The sequence below is a fragment of the Hoplias malabaricus genome, chromosome 3 (genome assembly GCF_029633855.1).
Source record: "Hoplias malabaricus isolate fHopMal1 chromosome 3, fHopMal1.hap1, whole genome shotgun sequence".
Lineage (NCBI taxonomy): Eukaryota > Metazoa > Chordata > Actinopteri > Characiformes > Erythrinidae > Hoplias > Hoplias malabaricus.
Window position 1 is genome coordinate 68,203,076 of NC_089802.1, and position 21,239 is coordinate 68,224,314.

General features: G+C 38.1%; 1 protein-coding gene across 3 annotated transcripts; it reads right to left on the reverse strand.

The window, feature by feature from the left end:
- Positions 1–1,541: 1,541 nt before the first annotated feature.
- Positions 1,542–18,943, reverse strand: LOC136691792 (SLAIN motif-containing protein 1-like). 3 transcript variants are annotated; one of them, XM_066664590.1, is made up of 10 exons: positions 18,406–18,943; positions 16,315–16,451; positions 11,598–11,750; positions 11,298–11,417; positions 10,799–10,948; positions 8,305–8,667; positions 6,196–6,207; positions 5,187–5,336; positions 3,232–3,514; positions 1,542–2,760 (listed from the first exon to the last, which is right to left on the reverse strand). In XM_066664590.1, the coding sequence occupies exons 1-10, from the start codon at positions 18,813–18,815 to the stop codon at positions 2,685–2,687; spliced, it is 1,854 nt and encodes a 617-aa protein (XP_066520687.1). In that variant the 5' UTR covers positions 18,816–18,943; the 3' UTR covers positions 1,542–2,684. The 3 variants fall into 3 exon arrangements, with proteins under 3 accessions (XP_066520687.1, XP_066520688.1, XP_066520689.1); XM_066664591.1 differs by lacking the exon at positions 6,196–6,207; XM_066664592.1 differs by lacking the exon at positions 16,315–16,451 and having other exon boundaries at positions 18,406–18,814.
- Positions 18,944–21,239: the final 2,296 nt, after the last annotated feature.

Here is a 21,239-nt window from a genome sequence, read left to right on the forward strand (position 1 = left end):
AGATGACATCTAGATGGGAGCATATGTTTTTCTAGAACCTGAACATAGTTCTCTGCATTAATGGTGCCTTTCCAGACATGCAAGCTGCCCATGCCACAAGCACTCATGCAACCCCATACCATCAGTGATGCAGGCTTCTGAACGGAGCGTTGATAACAACTTGGGTTATCCTTGTCCTCTCTGGTCCGGATGACATGGCGTCCCAGTGTTCAATAAAGAACTTCAAATCGTGACTCATCTGACCACAGAACAGTCTTCCATTTTGCCACACTCCATTTTAAAAGACCCCTGGCCGAGTGCAAACGTCTAAGCTTGTGGAGCTTGCTTAGAAACGGCTTCCTCTTTGCACTGTAGAGTTTCAGCTGGCAACAGCGGATGGCACGGTGGATTGTGTTCACTGACAATGCTTTCTGGAAGTATTCCTGAGCCCATTCTGTTATTTCCTTGACAGTGGCATTCCTGTTTGAGGTGCAGAGACGCTTAAGGGCCCGGAGAGCACGAGCATCCAGTAGAGTTTTACGGCCTTGACCCTTACGCACAGCAATTGTTCCAGATTCTCTGAATCTTTTGATGATGTTATGCAAGGTTGATGATGATAACTTAAAAGTCTTTGCTATTTTACGCTGGGTAACACCATTCTGGTATCGCTGCACTATCTTTCTGCGCAACAATAGTGGAATTGGTGATCTTCTTACCATCTTAGCTTCAGAGAGACACTGACACTCTGAGAAGCTCTTTTTATACGCAATCATGTTGTCAATTGACCTAATAAGTGTTAATTGGTCTTCCAGCTGTTCGTATGCTCAATTTCCTTTTTCCAGCCACTTATTGCTACTTGTCCCAACTTTTTTGGGATTTGTTGACACTGTGAAATTGTGAATCAACATATTTTTCCTTTAAAACGTTACATTTACTCAGATTAAACTTTTGATCTGTCATCTATGTTCTATTACGAATAAAAATATTGACATTTGCCATCTCCATATCATTGCATTCAGTTTTTATTCACAATTTGTTTAGTGTCGCAACGTTGGAATCCGGTTTGTAAAATAGAAATAATATAAAAACTTAATGTTCATAACATAAATAATTATTGTTTGAAGTTTGTGTTTTCTCCCTATGGCAGACATTTTACATAAGGTTTTCTTAACCAGAAATAATGTATTATAATTATCAGTCAACAATGAGTTTATGATTTCTAGTTCTAGATTACAAATTACATGTATATACAAAATTGTCTATACAATGCTGATTTTGACTTAACTTTAATTTTTAAAAAATCATCATCAAACATCAGGACCTGACAATTTTTCTTGTGCAATAAAATCCTAACAGAAAATTGTAAAGCCTTTCCAGAAATGTTGAGGCTTTTGCTTCTGCACAGGAGGATCACCCGAGACTCTATTAGTCCACTTCATTTCAGAAGAAATTTTGAATGAGCAGGTATCCACAAACATGGCAATGTAGTGTAGTTAACAGATTTTATTAGAAAACAATTACAAAAACTGACTCCAATAAACATTTAATATATAAGAACCCTTTATTTTTGCCTTATACACCCACCCACAAACATTCACTCACACATTCTTTAAAAGCCTTATAAAGTGAAAAACATGTTATGTGATACATTGACCAGTGCAATGTGCAAATGTGAATTCTTTAAACTGTGTTTTTACATTAAGAACAGAGAGGAAGATCTGTACAGTGCTACATTTGTGGCTGTCCGTGTTAACCCTTAATTCGTGAGATTCATATTCAGTCCTTAAGAAAGAAAAACAACACGTTAACAGTGCAATACCAAACAATGAAAACAATAAGGATTATAATAAAATATCTGTTAATTCAAACACTTAAAGAGAATGTTCAGTAACATGTTCATACATATTTTAGTTTTGAAGGTTTCCCAAATTAAATATATGCTTTGTAACTCTTCTTAAATTAGTTAAAAAAAAAAACAGTTAAATTCATCAACTGAGAATAATTTTGTTTTTATGTTCTCAAAAACTGTGAAACCATTGGTTAAAATCATTTGGAAAAAACAATCATTAAAAAAAAGAAAAAAGAGCTATATTGCAATTGTTATTCAATGCACTCGATATTAAGTGACTTTTTTTTTTTTGCAAGGTTTATTTAGCAGCATGTTTGGTGTTTCTCCTTTTAGGAAAACACAGAAAAAAGTTATTCTAAAAGGTGAAGGGATTAAATGACGTTAGTATCGGCAGTGTGCTACTTATGTATTTTGTCGGTGAGTTAGCTCTGTGTTCTGTAGAAGTGGCAAAACAATTTTTAGAAATGTATTGCATTGCTACCTCTAATCATCTTAAATCAGCCTCATCTGTGTCATGGCATTTGAAAAAAACCTGGCATAGATATTCACTTTCTGGACTTCAATTTGCCTCCTCTGGTATTTAATCACCTTAAAAGAAATCTCAGCTATTTATCTGTACCTCAGTAAGTCAAATAGAATTTAAACAGGGTCTTTTTTGAGCACAGATTTGGAAAGCAAACAGAACAGAAGGAGATCTGCAGGATTAAACCCTTATCCCTTTATAGTTAAAAATGCTGCTATAAATTCTTTTCTTTCTCCAAGAACACTTGGTGATGTAGTGAGCTGCCCCAGCCTGCAGGACGCTCTCATCCCTCATCTCCTCTGTTCCGTCTGTCAACACAAAAGCCTTCACATGTCAATAACAGCCATCTCGCCAGTTTGCATCCCGTAGGGCACTGAGGGTTGCCAGGCTCTTTGGTGGTGTCAGCAAACTAGCGAGGAGAGAGGAGACAGGAGGAAAATCAATAAAATTAATTATCCACCACCCAAATCATACCTGTTCTGTGGTGGTCACGAGCATTGAAGAACCGGGTGAAAAGGGGTAGGAATTATGCAGCACAACAGAGGGATTATAGTCTGTAATTGTAGAACTACAAAGTGCTCCTGTATGTAAAATGGAACCGAGAGAATTGAGAGTGTAGAAAAAAAGTGGTCATAATATTCTGATATGAGTGTACATTTTAATATGTAATTAGGTAAACATAGCTAATTAGCTCTATTGATAATGAAAGGATTTAACAAATACCACAAGAAAAAAAAAGCAATATAAATCAGATAAGCATTTGTTACTCATAATTTGATTAACATCTGACTTCCAAACAAAGTTTACATTTCCATAGTATCTTTTCATGTGAAAGAAACGTTTAAATACATTTAAATGAAGGCTATGAACTCATATGTACCTTCTCACAGGTTGAGTGAGCTTGCTCCGAGGAGTGGAGCTGCTTCCTATAAACGAAGCAGGTCGTGGGAGGCCACTGCGGCCAGGCGTCTGAGAGCTGCATCCTTTGCTGGGCAGCGGAATCCCACTGCTGGTCAGTGACTGTAAACTGGATGATGTAGTCATGGTAGAGGGCCCTTTTATTGTGGGGCTTACATAGGCAGTGGCCTTGAGTGGCTGCCGTGAAGACAATGGGAAGTTCCCAATACTTTGGACCCGATTCTGGAGCTGCCCTGGAGAAGGAACTGAACAGAAGGAATCAAGATTAATATTCAGTTGTGGAATGATTTAGTAATTATTAAGTTATCAGACTGTCAATTGACAGGCTAGGTATATGAGTTCATAGCCAGCAAAGTAATGTTTTGAGTAAGATATTTTGTAATCTTTTGAATACGATGAAAACTTTTTATGCCCATGATGCTATTTTATGGAAAGTATAATGATCCTTATATGTTTGTTTGTTTTTTTTGTTTTTGTTTTTTTTCATACTCATGTTCACAATATAGTAAAAAGAAAAATGTGCAGACTGAAATCCACACTGATTATAATCAAAATAATAAGCTTTATTTTTGTAGCACCTTTCATATTCAGGAGCAGTTCAAAGAGTTCAAAAAGAAAAATAGATTAAATTAAAACGAGAAAAGCAGACAAAATAAAAACTGGAGCAAAAACAGCAATAGATTTCAAATAAAATAAAGCAGAATACAGAAATAATAATGCACAGCAATTTAGTAAGAAAAGTAACAATACAAATAACCAGAGAAGGGACACAAACATAAGTGGATGGTAAGACAATACTTAAATCAAATTTTCAGTAAAAACACATTTTTTAAACTGTTTTAAGACAATTTATAAAAGCTTACTCTAATCAGTGATGGCAAATAATTATGCAAAGGAACATAAAAACAGAGGGCAGCCTCTGTATATTTTTGTTGACAGCTATAAGCTCACCTTCAGCAGCACACACATTTAAACATTCAGGAGATTAGTCAGGTGCTAAGACATTAAAAACATTAAGAGTAAAAATGTTAATGTATTTATTTATTTATTTATAATTTGTTTTTAAATGTCTTGTAGTCTCTAGTCTGTTTTGATATATCTAAAAATGTAACCCTAATTTATGTGATGATATTTACTTGGGGCTGGATCCCTATTTAAGATCATCAGTGTCATAGTCCTTTTTTTTTTAACACAATAAAAAAAAATTAAAAATTAAACAACAAAAAAAAAAAGAATTGCCGGTACATTTATTTTTGGAATGGGAGTGACGTATGCACCCTTTTTAGCTTTAACCCATTGCTTAAAAGCTGCAAGTTGCGAGGGTCTGATAGATTTCTGGTTAAGTCCAGAAAGTCGAGCATTACAATAGTCAAGTCTACTTGGCACAAATGTATGAACTAATTTTACTGTGTTTTTCCCGGATAGACAAAGTGATTTTTTGGCAAAATTATGGAAATGAAAAAAAAAATGCTAACTTTTACAACATTTCCCATTTGTACCTTAAACTGAGGTTCGATCTAGAATGACACAAATTTCCATTTATAATATCTCACTTGTAGCAAATGGTCCAACAAGAAGGATTTCAATTCTCCCCATTAAAGTTCAGAAAAATAATATTCCAATTAGTGATGAGTTACATTTAACCATAAAAACACACTATTCATTGCATATGTGGAGTTGTGCGGATGAGTATGCAATATGTATATAATTTCCTGCAAAATCTACACTACTAAATATGTAATGACACAACTACATTTGTGTAGTATATTCAACACATTATAGAAATATATTAGAATATATATTATAAAAAAATGTTAAATAAATAAATAAACATAAATAAGCTATGGGGTTATAGCTGACCCATATCTATATATTCAAGGTCTGGTTCTGACAGGCACAGTAGAAAGAAATCCTTACTGGAGGACTGTAGCCTTGCAAGTCCACTGGAGGAGTCAAAGCTTTGGCTGTTCCGGATGGATGTAGGAGAACCCGTATGATTGGTTGGACTTGGCACACTCGGCATGCTGGGAGCCCTGACCAGGTTGGGCATGCTTCTCCGCAGTTTATCTAGAGCACGACATCACAAGCTGTTAGCTTAGTACTCAGGGATTATGTGGAGAATGAATGGACAAATGAAAAATTCAGACTCCATGGGCACATCCACACAGACATGCATATTTGTTCTGTACAAATGTTCTGTACTCCAAAACAGCCTTTTCAATTAAACCTACCTAAAATGTTACACTTATTTAAGGAAGAATAATATAAGTGATTTACCAAACAGAACATATAATATAAAAGGTACTGGATAATACATATGCCTTTGACATGACAGACTGGGTTTCAAGTCCAATTTCAGGCAGGAAAACTACACTATACCCAATGAGTGTCCTTGGGCAAGACACCTAACAATGCATTAGCCTAACAAGATTTAAACAGTAAGTCCCTCAGGATAACTGCATCTGGCAAATACTGTAAACATCTGTCTACCAAAGATACATCGTTTTTACTTTCTAAAATGGAATATGGGTTAAAAAAATACCCATACAAGGCCCCCTGCAGCTTATGTCCTGTCACCCTGACTCATCATCGGCCTACACACTCTAAATGGAAGGGAGACAAGCCAATAAAAGCTTAAGCACTGCAAGAGGCTTATAGACTGGTAAGCAGTAGATGTCTGGCAAGCACAGCAGCAACCATAAACTAGAGCACGCTAAAGAAGGAAATCATTACATTTTAATAATGAGGCGATATAACAATTTTCATATAAAATTAATACCTGATGTCTTGGAAAAAATTAATTAAGCACAAACAGGCCGAGTGAGCTCAGCTGGGTAGAAGGGATTTTAAAATCTTCAGGGTTTAATTGGTTACAAAATTTGGTTTTATTGGTTAGAAAATATTCACCAAAATCTTGACCACTTACTCTCAGGCTCGACTGGATTCCAAACAGGATCCCCAGAGATTGCGCAAGGTTACATACCAAATACATAATACATACATAGAAGGGAAATACGCACAATACACAGAGATAGAAACAAAAGAACTCAATTAAAACAAAATAATTGAACCAGGAAGAAAATTGTAAGATGTAAAAATCCCCAACAACCTCACATTATTCAAAAGAACCTCTTCAAAAGATGTTGAGCTTTTAAGCTTGACATGTGATTTCACTAACATCTTACAAATCAGCAAATCTGATAAGCTCTGAGATGTAAATCTAAGAAAACCCTGTTTAACATGACCTCAAACAGCCCACTAAATTAATCTTAATGGGGCACATTCAATTTAGTTTGAGTGTCTGGAGTGCCTAACAACCCACAAACTATGAAATAAGATACGCCAGATCCACATTAATGCGAGTGCACCACAGCAGAATCAAATCTAATAAAAAATATATATAAGTGCATAGAAATAAGAGAACTGAATTAACTGAAAGCAGGGAAAATAAGAGAAACGGACAGCTGATAAGGTGGAGAACCAAGCTATTTTGTGCCTCGCTTCTCGCTAGTGTGGTGAGCTGTGACTCAGTATAATTTAAAGAAACAGGCAGAGAAACCAGCCGTACTGAAAAGAGCCATTTACACAGGATGAGTGTGGTGCGGTAGGGGTTGATCCCAATGGAATTCTGAATATTGCATGTCATGGATATTTTTTTAATTAATTTAAATTGAACTAAGAAATATAACAAAGCAACACCAAGTCAGTTTTTTTTTCTCCTGGGCTCCGCCTACAGTTGCAGAGTGTAATTCACTTTAACAGAACTGGCACAAATCAAGTCACCCCCACCCCATTTCCTCCACCACCTTACAAGCTGTCTTTGGCATGCAATTGATAAAGACTGACCAAACTGGCTGGCATGAGATTTGTTTGCAAAGCAACATCTTGAAAAACTCTGTGAAAGAGGGATAAAACCCATACGATTACATTTTACACCCTAAATAACACTGGCAGGGATGTAAAGTCTGCAGTCAGATTTGGCTTGTTTGCCACCTCAACATGTCTGGCTAGTGGCTTACTTAGTGGAAATGGGCTTACTTAGCTTATGGTCACTAAATCTAGCAAAGCAAAACAAGAAAATGAGCTTTTATTTACTAGCCCTTCAAGAATAAGGCCAGCTTGTCATGAATTGCATCCTTTTTCTCTTTGCTTATACCCTATCTAGTGCACAGAGTATGTCATAAATAATGATTTATGCTCTCGTGTAGTGCATTGTTTATTGGCAGAAAACTATTTATATTCAGCTATAAGTTTCGTGTCTCCGTGTGTAGTCTTTATTATCTGTATAGTGCACTATGCAGGGAGCATGACACCATTTCAAACACCACCTATATTTCTTTGACAGCAGTAAATGCTGAGTATGACGTGTGCTGTAAAGTATTATACAGTTCTCACTAGAGGTAACCTGCCTCCAAAAGATACATAGTGCAATATCTACCATGCCAAGCACAGAGTAGCAACAACAGATGCACTATTGTCTCCATTGCAGATCAGTGGCGCATGTTACTGTTTGTTTGCTGGTCAAAGATTTCAAGACGTCGAAGAAGGCACCAAGGTTCTCCTCTGCATTTGTACCTCGGTAATAGAGCAAACTCTTCTGGGTGTCTAAAAAAAGGAGTCTTCTGCTGTTTTCAAATGCCAACCCATCTCTTTGTGATGCATCCAACATATAATATACTGTTTGGTATAAATTATATTATTCTGTGCTTAGGTAATGTCTTTGTTTACTGTGTACCTTTCTATCGTTATCAGCATTAAACATTGTTTTAATATCTTAACCTAAAAATATTTTGAATTCTAATTTGTATATACTATCTAAAACCGTGACCCTGAAATGGACAAGCGCAAAAGATGAGAAGATGTACTAAATCTAAATTGCATAACATCAACAATAACATATATGTAAATCATATTTGAGTTAATAGCATTAGCTTTTATCGCAAATTCATCAACACCTTCACAAGACAAAAGAGCAGAAAGCAATGCCACACATTGAAATGTCACTGTTATAACAACGTGGATCCTTCATTCTCACCTGAGCTGGCTCTGAGGCTTGGCTGCTCAGGGGTATAAGAATGTGTGCTGAGGCTGGCTGGAGTTTGGTACGATGGGGTGCAGGGGGTTGTAGGCGTTAATATAGTTGAGGAAGTACTGCGTCTCCAGTCCCTGATGCTGGTAAAGGTGTGTGAGTGAGGCAACCCACGCTGTAAAGGTCCAGCCCGGGTAAGGCGGGGCTGCGGAGGAGGCAGCTGCCCATAATCTTCATCGTCGTCGTCATCGTCATCATCCTCTTCTTCGAAATTTGACTCACTCTGCTGACCAAATTGAAAGCAGAAGCTAGCGCTCCGCCGGCTGTTCACAGAGGATGCCGAGGTTGTGGCATAGTCCTGACGAAGACCTTAAGATAAACCAGACATAGTTACTGTTAGGGTTAAGTATGTTAAGCATTATGTATAGGGACATGTCGTTTGTGCCTTCACTGCTATAAAAGCCAAAGTGGGCCCAGACTTTATACTTGAGAGAGGACGGCACCTGTCGTGGGTTTCTTTTTCATCACTGCAGATTTACCCTATTCATTTGATTAACACCACCGCATAGAGTCATGAAGTAGTGACACTGGCCAGTCAGATTTAAAGGGGGAGCCGTTTAGAGCACCTGCATGTTTTAATAAAATATTAATATGTACCATCAGTCTATTATTAATATATTGCAAAAGAAAGAGATACAATATATTGCCATAGTGATGTTTTGTCCCACCCCTATTCTAGACATTTATGGATTTTCCAATGCATGGGTCCGGCTCTACGCAACTCAACTCAACTCGGCTCAGCTTCCTTAAAAATCGTAAACTTAAAAATTGTAAAAAAGTAACTGCTGTAATTTAAGAGATTTTACAAGAGGTGAGTTTGTGCTGGAATTGAATGAGCTCTGCACTTTGTGGTGATAGACATGTCTCTCTGACCAATCAGTACTCTGCATGGTTTACACGTCACCATTTAGTACCTACTTGGCACGGTCGGAACATGGAGTGAGCAGGGACCAAAAAGTACCTGGAAAATATACCTTAATAAAAATCTGTAGTAATATTAGAATAATAAAAAGACATCTTCTGCATTGTTACATTGTCCATGACAACGCATCTAGGGCCTGGTAGGTCCTCAGATATTGACCCAAAAATTAAATAAATAAAAAAATAGTAGGGATGTTCATTTTGATGCTTATTTTTCTTACCAATAGCTGACGCTCATCAACTGAATAGTAATCTTTAACCATTAAGAGTAAGGGCGGCATCACAAGGGCCTGTTTTTCAGACATAAGCAAAGGCAGCTCTCAGAGATGCTGAACTATGCTCAAGCCCCTTGTGTTGTTGACAGTCGGCGACTGTGTGAGCCAAGGGGCAGGGCTAGGATTCCCACACTGCTGGCCACTCCATCTTGCCAAAGGCCACGCCTATGGGCAAACTGTCTTTTTCCAACACAGAACAGATTCAGAGTTATCTCCTCAGACTGTCATGCTTGATTTCCTCTCATTGCTATAGTACGTTGCATGACATAACCTTTTAGAAATAACCTTTTCATCTTTTCAGTCAAAATTATCCCAGAGTACTTCTTGTGGTTCACTTCATTTTGCTCAGCAATTGTGGTTGGTTGCACATGCTGACACCCTCCGATGAGTTGATTAATATGTAAAACTTATAGTTCTGTGCCATGCAGCATTTGAATGATCATTTCTTTTTTATATATACAGTACTGTGCAAAAGTTTTAGGCACATGCAAAAAATGTTGGAAAGTAAAGATAATGGAATTAATTCTTTATTACTTGAAAGAAAAAGGAAAAATGTGCAGTAAACATAAATAAATGGAAAAAAATTCAGTATTATATGTGATACATTTGCTTTTTCTTCTCTTAAATATTAGTCCTAGGTACAGTTTATACAGTTTTATAAAGAAATTTGTTGGTAGTTTTACTGAGCGTCTTGGAGAATCTACCACAGTTCTTTTAAGAAGTTGGATTTTCACACATCTTTTTTTCCATGCAGAAACCCAGGAGCCTTCATAATGCTTTTTTTACTGAACGCAATTATTTTTTAATAAGTTGCTAATGTAAAATAATATTGTACTGACTCAATAATGCAGCATTCATAAAATAAATATCAAAAATAGGATGCCTAAAACTTGCACAGTACTGTAGTTTTTAAAATGTAAGTTTTAATTTTAAAACTTATTGTCAGTTAATGTTTAAACTGTTAATGTGTGCTAAAACTGAATGCTGTGCTCTAAAATGTTTTTGGTGATGATAATTCACATTTTGAAACCACATTTGGGTTATAAATGTGTTGTTAACTTAAATTAAAAGTCACACTGCATGTTTAAAATGTCTGTTATATCCGCATGTGGAAACTGCATTCACGATGTGCCCAAAAGAAACTAAATTAATGACAATTTTAATGAACTGGAAATACAAGACTGAAAATAGTGAATGGAGTTGGCACATAGTCCAATATCTGTTTGTCTTTGAACTCCACTTACTCTCCTCTTGAAGACGAGCCATCACCTGCACATCAGTGAGGTCCTGCAGCTTATAACCCAGGGTGATGGAGTCATTCTCCAACTCTGAGGTGCTCAGCTCACTGTCCAGAGATGACTGTGGGCTGAAGGGTGTCCGCCGTAAATTGCGACCTGCAAAGGGGCACACTCTTGCATGAACATTTGGTAAATGATTTTGTGTTTGTAGGTTATGCTAAAAGCCAGGTTTGAGACAGTACAAAGCAGAACAGAACACAGCGATTTGGTGAGTAAAAAGCTGCTGCAGTTGCGGAAGATTAAACAGCCTCAGAGCTCACATCCTTTTTCGACAAACAACAGAACACATTTCACATGTGATAACAGCAAAAGCAAACATCAGACTGCCTTACTTGCTATGACACATGGAAAATGACTGGCATGGGTGTCACCATAGTGAGCGTCACTATGGAGAAAGTTACCATGGAATGGTGGTGATGGATTATGGGATGGCAGCACTGCTTACTGCGGCTGGCTGGGTGATAGAGGAAAGTAGGAGTTCTCTCAGCTAGTGGAGAGCAGTCCTTTCCAATCGGGATCAGGGTTGAAAGGAGAGAGGGATGAAGGGATGAGGGAATAGATGAAGCTAGACATAGGAGGAGAGAAAGATGCAAACAGGAAGGGCTTACAATGAAGAAACCATTGTATTCAGACAGTATTTTCCACCTTAGTTTATATATTACATCATTACTCATTACCATAACACTACATTTAGAGGAAAAGAGCATGCATACTATAATATTTTCCCTTGTATTCTGTGCATTACCTGGTCGTTCACAAGTGGATGTGCTAGCTGCTGGTGTTGAGCAGGATTTGGAAGTGGAAGAGGAGTTGCAGGGAGGGGAGACTCCAACTACACGATTGTGAAAGAAAGCAGGAGATGGGGAAGAGGAGGCAAACACACTCCTCCATCTATGCACTAAAGAAGAGCAGAGGAGTGCAGAAAGAGTTAAAAGCTAGTATTAACATTCACCAGAGGTGCCATAATTTCACAAATTATTTGATAAAAAATAAATCTATAAAACTGTACCTTCTCATTGAATCAGCCATGCATAATTGGCAAGTCTGTTTAACTATTAAAAATGCATCTTAGCTTAGACTAACGGGATGTACATAACTGCTATCTCTGTATTAATATAATCCTGAAAATCTCTGCTCCAAATCTAACTGCAATTAGATAACTAAAATTATTATATACAGAACAATCTTGTGGACAGTTTTGTGAGGATTATTCTACTATTGTCAAATCCTCCATTACCTTTGTTTCCCTAGAACAAGACCATAAAATATTTCCTCTGGACATCCCAAAGAGGCTAAAAAAGGTGAAACAGTAGTTTAAATACTAGACTGTCCAATATTTGAAATGTTCATCTTATTAATTTAAACATGGCTTAAAATATCATAAGAAATTAAACCATGAATCCAACATCATGAATTGAATCTTAAGATAAACAGTGTAAAAACATGTTTTTTTTTGTCTTGTACTTTGTCATTAAATGTAAATCAATGTATATTTACAATTCTCTGCTCTCCGATTCCTGTTTCATGTTTTGATTGTAAGGTTTGTGTTTTACTACACAGCACTGAGGGGATTGTAATTACATTCAGATCATCAGTCATATACAATAACACTTTTTTTGGTAACCTTATGCTACCCAGCTTTTCCAGCCACTGATCAGAGTTAATAAATAAACATACAAATTAAACTGGGTAAAGAACCAAGCCGATAGCGCAGGGTTAAGCTGAGAGCTTGGCAACCTCTTATGTACTGTAGACAAGATTGCAGCCAACAAATGACTTTAAAATGGGCTTAAAATAATTAGTGCCTAATTTTTTTGCACCTTCTTGCTAAATTTATACTTTCTAAACCAGCATTACTGCACTTCCTTTGTGTGTCTGAATGGGTTTTCTGACCCAAGAGAATATCTGGAACAAACAAAGGAGCATTTTGAAGTTATGTAAGAGCAGGGAAAAGGCAATCTTTGTCAAGAACCACCTCAAAATATCCCATCTAGTGCCACCAGAAGACCTCAGAATGGGCATTGATGAGAAGCCAGAGTACACATCTGTTCCCTCAGGCACTGAAAACAAAGCAGCATTCAGGCTGTAAGAGGGGGAAGCAAGTGTGTTTCAATTCAAGTTCTTTATGCTGAGCCACTTGGCATATATTCCACAAAGCAGAATTTCTACGTTAACCAGATAGATTAAGCCCAAGGTCCAGGACTGTCCAATGGGACTGTCCCTCAGCTCTTTTCCTATTGGACATACTTGATTTAGGGCTTAATTTGTCAGGCTGATCTGGGAAATCCTGCTTTGTGGAAAAATAGTGATTGCTTTGAAATCACATGTGTCTATAGTCCCTTATTTGTCATAACATTTATAAATATGTGGATTAAAACTTGAGCAGCTCAGTATATATCATGGTGTTTATTTGGGTTGCGGGCTGACAGAGATAACACCATTAAATCCTACAAGATAAATGTAAATCAAACAGGAAGTAACTTGCAAAAGCATTTCATGCTCAGCATGCCCAGTAATATCAGTTATTTTTAAAAAATGTTTATAAATTAAGGGAATCATGTGATCAAACAATGATAAATATTTTTTAATCTACCTACTGCAGGCCAAATTTCAAACTTGATATACTAATGCAATTTTACTATACTGCCTTTTTCTCTTTTTTTAAATATTGTTTTAATATATTGGCATTCCTACACTAAAGAGGACCCATTCTTTTGGCCCATTAGAAAATATGTAGGTTATGGGACCTACTAAAGAGTACTGTATAAACCACATCAAGGGCTGATTCCTTTCATGTAAACTGTTTCCATGGTTACTGCTCCCAGCCTCTTGCTCCTGAATATAGCAACAAGCAAAGTGTGGGCCAGACAACACAGGGTCTCCTCACTATTGTAACAAAACAAAACTATGGCTGTGCAAACAAGTTGTCCAGTAATAATATTCATATAAATAATACCAGTGTTATTGTGTTCTAACAGGTGACCAACACACACAACCCTCACAAAACTTCAGCAAATTTCTTTGTAAATCTGATACACAGCTGCTAAGAGAGCTAAGAGAGTCAGCTTCCCTCTACCAGCTTAAGGCCTTAATCCTTATTAATGCATTACAACCTTCCCCAGGGTCAGTGCAATCAGTCAAATCCATTCACTTATTCAAAGCCATGTGCCTGTCCCATACTTCGTGACATCCAGGGAACTTTGTCTCTGTTGCTACAATGTCTGCACATAAAGGTCTGAACTATAACTGTGATTATAATGTTTACATGCTGTTGTATGCGTTACAATAAAATGTCAAACAAACTGCTAAAGTAATACAACTAACAATTTTCTAGCATTCCTTTTATAAAAAAAAAAATCATGATTACTGTGTAACATTCACAAACACATGACAGATCTCCACTTTCAAGTTCAGCAGTTCCTCAGAAGGTACCAAAGCCTCGACCAATAGTTACAGTGCAACTAATGTAAGAGTACAGCGAGAAATTTTATGGTGCTGTTATCTCATCTATCAACTCACATGCAGAGCTGTATAATTCAGCTCTAGGGATAAAGAATGAAAGTAACAGGTTTTGTTCAAACCTTTATATACATTTATCACTTCATATAAATTGAAGACTAGGTAATATCTAAATCATTGAGATACTTCACTGACCTGTAATAAGAAGAACAGAGCCTCTCCTGTTGCTACTCCAAACCCAGCACTGCAGAAACTGCACTACATCACTTTTGGAGGAGTTTTGGTAATCCCTCCCCACACTCCTTGATTTCATGACAGTGCTGTCAAGTGGTGCTTTTCCACCGCATGAGTCTGGCTCTACACGACTCAACTCGACACGGCTCAGCTCACTTAAATCTTGGTGCTTTTCCACTGAAACAGCTCCCCCGCAAAATAGACCCAGTGAAGTCACAAAACCATGTTTCTAATGGGAATGGTGGGCTCTGAAAACCACTACAACGCCAGCGGTAACATTAGGCGCCGTTTATTCATAGTGTATTCGCTGGTTCTCACAGATCAGTTTTCATGCACGTTCAGCTTTTGCTGTAAATTTTTATTGGCCATCAGCCCAAGGAGCATTTAAACCTCCTCGAAACACTTTGAGGTAAAGTTATAAGCTGCTGTTCTGAGTCGTATAAAAATAAATGTGATACCTGCTATAAATTAAGAGATTTTATAAGCGGCAAGACTGTGCTGGATTTGAATGAGCTCTGCATTTCATAGTGATTGACATTTCTCTCTGGCCAATCAGCGCTTTGTAGGGTTTACACGTTTACACATATTTATACCTACTCAGCATGGTTGGAACCCGGCGAGAGCAGGAACTGAAAGTACCTGGTTCCAGGGATCAGAGACCAGGTACCAGACTTGGCCAGTGTTAAAACAAAAGAGCAGAGACAAGTTGAGTAGATTCGTGTAGGTCACATGCAGTGGAAAAGTGCTAAAAGTGAATTACACTCTGCAACTTGTATGGGCAGCCCAGGAGCAAAAATATAAAATCTTACCTTGTGTCCCTTTAATGAATAATTATTTGCTAAATATCTATGGCCTCTCTTCCACTGTACGGCCAAAGAGATTTCAGCAAAAAGAGTAATGTTCCAGTGGCATATCCACATCCAAATGCTTACACCACAACAACTGCTAAATGCTGGATAAGCAGGAGTCTACAGACTTTTGCCAGTAAAATGTATATAGCCGTACTTAAGGTTTGATAGCACATGTTAATAAAAGCAAAATTAAAATCCTAATAAAAATTATTACAAGCGTCAATAGGGCAATCTAATCTGAAAAAGGAACATTTGTATGTAGGGCTCGGAACAGAACACGTGTGAGCTTCCACTTCTTTGCCATTATGCTAAGGTTTATCTGAAGATCGGTTATATTATGATGGTGAACACTGACATTTAATTTTCGTAATTAAAAATGTCTAGATGATGGAATAAAAAATCATTTAAGATTAAATTAAGCTGAACATACAGGCAAGTTGTTTTGACAACATTCCTCTGCTTATTACGATGTTCCAACCAAGAATCCTTCACAGCTCAGGACTAGACTAAGGTTCCTCTTTTAGTTGAAGGAAAGAGCTGGCAGACTTCTGCCACTAATCCTGTGAAATGTGACAGGCACTTCAAGCTGTGAGCCATCTTCAAGTCTAGAGGGCTGGCAGGCTACAGTCTCACCATCACCGTCACTTGTCTAATTTCACCATCATGAAGTTTAAACTAAAACACAGTCTGTTGTTTGGAAATCTGTGACAAGATGGGTTGACAAAATTGATTTTTCACACTGACTATAAGGTGTTTTGCATACTTAAATATATGTGGCATCACTACAACGTCATGTTAAGTTTGCTTAATGGAACTCCTGTCGACTGGCAGTCTTCCTGAACATAAGCATTTTCACACCATCGATATGTCACATTGTCAAACACAGAGGTAACCGAAAAACGTTACTAGACTGCTTACCTGATTCAAGTCTTTGACATAGCGACCGACTGGACACCTCAATCTCTGATTGAGGATGGTCAAGCACATGCCTGCACCATTGTAGTGGGGTCAGACCTCCACAAGGCCACACACATGACTTTGAGGATGCATAAAGCCTGTAGAAAGAACAAAAGAACTTGTCTAAAGCTGAGGGCAAAACACCTCTTCCCGAGTATCTAATTTCAGTTTGGAGTTATTTTATGTAATTAATGGCTGCACAGTAAATAATTACAAAGGCACCCTAAAAAAGAAACTACACATTTGAAAGTAAATGCAAGGCTGAACACAGACTTGGCACAGCTCACAGGATCCTCTATTATTAGTGTGCCAGATCTTCAGATGCCTCCGAAATCCAGCACATTTTTAGACGTCAGCTTATCTCAGGTCATGGGCCTGTCCTTTCTTGAAATCCTGACCCAGGACGTTGTTAAATAGCATTTAAAAATAACACTTAACCTATAGCATTTTGATAAAAAAAATAATAAATTCTGTACATTTTCCCATAATTAGAATTCAATAAATATTAAGATGTCTCAGCATGGGAATCTCATTTTTTTCTTCATTGAGAAGATGTAAATGTACCTAACCCATCTTGGCGCAGTCATCTGCACAAAGAATAAGAGGAAGACCTTCAGTCTAGAATTTAGCAAGGACTGAGTAAACTCATGGAGAGATCAGTCCTCCAGACTTAACTTCATGTCCTTCTGCCTTAGAAAATAAAGAGTGCACTAAATGCAAGACAAGATCTACCATAACTAAAAGAGTTAAAAATTAAATAAATTAATCTAGCACACATTTCTGAAATGTATTCCTTATGTCAAAAGGGGTTTAAATATTTTGGCAGGTCATCTGCCTGATAAATCGGAAATACCCTGACTGTTCTATGACCTGAAAAAAAAAAAAGAATAGCTGAATCGCTGGCAGGCAGAGTGGGGTGTCCGGGTGCGGATGCATGTCAGATTATTTGCACGAGTGATTACGGCTTGGTAATTTGCTCAGTTGTCATAGTCTCCATTCTCATTCATCTGATAAATAGGCCAAAGGGTATTCTTTAAGATCAAAAAAGATTATTAGGAATATTCTGAATGACCATTCAGAAATCAAACAAAGAAGGGGTCCTTGTACTAATTCAGTTAGTAAAACAACACTGTAATCCAAAAAGAACTCAAGTTCATATACAATACAGCTTTACTCGGGCCTGGTTACGGTACACAATAAACTGACAGGACGTACAGTAATCGGCAAAAGTCAGAGACAACCCTGATTTGATTTATTTCCCAACAAAGCAGTCACTACTTCAAAGTTATTAATTTTTCAAAGACATTTTGTGCAGACTGGCCACATAAGAGTCCAGACATCAACATCACTGCAAGAATTAGCCTATTTTTAGAAGCTGAAAATGTAGCCAACTTTGAAGATGTGAAGATGATCACAGAAAAAAAATAAATTAAAAGGGAAACAAAATACAAGAACTGGAACAAAATGGAAGCTGTAATTAAGGCAACGGGTGTACAGAGTTTATGCTCATTGTTTCTTAAATTACTCAGTGATTGAAGCATCTGTGCAATTTTCAGATGCGGTTCCTCTTCCATTAGATGTATAATGCCTAACTTATAATAGAAACTTACAATAAATAAAAGAACGAATAGGCCCATTGCTGATTTCACTACAATTTACATTTATGTAGGGTGGTCCCAGACTTTCAGAGTACAGTTTTACCCCATTATTTAACTGAACTACTGTTGAAAAGAGGGAAGAAGTGGATAGAAGTGCTATATATGGCCTAAGAATGATATATCTTAATTGTTCAGAAATCTCTTAATAGGGTGCATGTGGTACTACAATACGCAAAATGGTTGACAGTACAGAAACCATGGAATTTGCATCCTTCTCTTTTTACCTCTTGTCTGGTCTTCTCTATCCTCTATAACTGAACAGAACTGTTGACTAGTAACAGTAGGGAAGAGAACGGAATGCAAAACAGCAACTGTTGCAGTGTCTGATTCATTGTGGCCGTAGAATACAAATGGGAGTAAATTAGGTGCACTAGGATTCAAAGGAGGAGCCTACCAGGTCTCTTCTGAGTGCTGGCCGCACTGGAAAATGGACTCCAGGTCCAATAGGTCCACCTCGTCCAGCACCGTGGGCTCAGACTGCGGAGCATCGTCGTTCTCGTCTTCCTCCTCCTCCTCGGGGGAGTGCGGCTGCAGACAGAGCAGAGTCTCTGCAGGGAGGAGGGAGAGCCCGTGCCCGAAGCAGCCTCCAGCGCCGGTGAAAGAGGACAGAGAGAGCGGCGGCTGTAGTGGCAGCGCACATGGGCTCGCGAGCGCATTCACGGCGTGCGCGCGACTCCTCAGCTGCTCGTTCTGCCGCTCGAGCTTCCTCACCAGCTCCTGCAGCTTCTTCACCTCTATTTGCGCGTTCACGGTGCCGCACCCGCCATCCGCCGCGATCCGGGGCTTCAGCACCGCGGCCTCCATGTGACCACGGAAACTATCACAAAGTACTCTAATAACGAATGCGTAAAATAACGTTTTACTCTTTAATATGGAGGCTCACCCACCGCCCTTGCCGTGATTGCAGGCGGCGTGTGTGAATCCTGCCGTGTCCCTGCCCAGAGCGCTGAATGTGTCTCGTCCAATCAGTGGCGCTTAGGCGTCCGGACCACGCCCACCGCTGCCCTGTCGACCTCCACGACCTCTGGAGGTGAGCTGAAAAACTGCAGGTGCGAACAAGAATTGCTTACGTTTCCCAAAACGACTTACCGAACCTTAGCTAGTGAATATGTACTGCATTTAGGGGTGAGCATTTTGGCCCTAATATAATAACATGATATTTCAGGGTAAATGATTACAATATTGTTAGCGATATGACAAAACATTTAATAATATTGAAATTATTTTTAAGAACGTACTATTGCAACAAAATAAAGGTTAAATTTTTATTTTTGTTATAAATGTAACAGTTCAGTGGGAAAACAATGTAAACCTTTGGTTATTTTGTAAACAATAGTAACTAACAAGTTTCTAAATTTGTAAAAAAAATAATGTAACAAAAACTAAAGTGCAGAAATTTAAGTGCATGCACGTGTAATGAGCAAACATAAACAATTAAACAAGAAATCCCCTTATAGCTTCACAGTAAATAACAAAACAAATAAAAAATAGATGCGATGCTGAATCAGTGTAGTCTGTCTGCCTGGGTTAGAGCTTACACTTACTGCTGAGCTCTCCTTGTGTCATTTTTGACTTTCCTTATACTCAGCTGGGAGCTTCTGTTTGAGGTGGTGAAACAGATTAGTTTCTCTGTTTCCTTCTTACAGGCCTCTGGCATATCATACATATTACTCTGGTTTGTTGTACAGCATATGTTTGCTAACCAAATAGGAGCCAATTTCTGCCATACATGTTGCATTGCCTAAATGACTGACATAATAAATGTATGCTATTTATGAGTTAAGACAGAAATTACACTCCAAAAGTTGTAGATCAGAATAAAAGCCAGCCATCATTATAGCATCATAAAAATTATAAGTATATAGCATTATAAAAAAAGGATTCAAAGACCCAAACACAAATCTTTCTTCCCAGTATCCCAGAAATAGGGATAGCTGGACCCTTAATCTGCTGAAAGTGTTGATGCTGAAAAAGAAACACATTGATATGCAGAATCCACGCTAATAATTGTGGAATAAAGTTTTTAGGGGGCATCAATTTTTCCTATATTTTTGTTAATGGCCTCAACGTCCATTGTGACAAGAAAAGTATCTCCCACATCTTCAGGCTCTAAGTATATTTCAGTATGATTTGTATCCTGTAAAAATAATGGTGGCTCTGAAACAAAGGGTCAATATACCTGGATAAATATTCTGTGATGGTCCCAATACCACTCATAACTGGTCGACCAGGGGATTGTAAGGATCCCTATGCATCTTAAGATGCGAAGTATGTGTCAGAGGGAGACAAAAGTTTGTTTTCTCTCATTGAACCAACTTTATTGCTTAGCTTTAAAATGTATATTGTTTAAGTCCCTTTTCAAATGTTTGAGAGGGTTAGTGGTGAGAACTGAATAATACTGATGATCAATTAATCATTATGTAGGCTCCTCCAACATCAGCTCCACCCCCGTCAACAGGTTTTATAACTAAGTCATTATTTTTGAGCCAAATCCGAGCTTGTTGTTTCTGTTAAATTCATTCATCATCTGTAACCGTTTATCTCGTTCAGGGTCGCAGTGGGTCCACAACCTACCTGGAATCAGTGGGCATAAGGAAATGTCCTGCCCTGGACAGGTCGACAGTCAATCACAGGGGCCACACAATCACAGCTGTGGACAATTTTTGCATGGCCAATTCACCTGTAAACATTGTATAAGCGTTGTTTTTTTAATTGTGGGAAGAAACCAGAGCCCAAAAAGAAACCCATGCAGATAGGGGAGAACACACCAAACTCCTCACAGACAGTCACCAAGAGCGGCTCTCAAACCCACACACCCAGCACCCAGGAGCTATGTGATAGCAACAGGACTGATATACAAAGTGCAGAAAGAGGAGAACCTGGTCCACCAGTCCATCACACACTCGCCAATTCACTCATACATTCACACCTAAGAACATTTTGTGCGTAGCCAGTTCATGTACCAACTTTATTTGCACTGTGGGAGGAAACTGGGGCACTGTAATGAAACCCAAACAGACACAGGGAGAACACACAAACACTTCACAGACAGTGATCTGAGGTGAAGTTTTATACCCAGGACCCAGATCCAGGAGCTGTGTGGCAGTGACACTACCTGCAGAGCCAATGTGCTGCCCTTCTTTAGAAAATTACTCCTACCATGGATTGTTTTGTACCTTATTTAAAAGATACAGATTAAAAATAATTATTTTTTATTGTATTTAGATT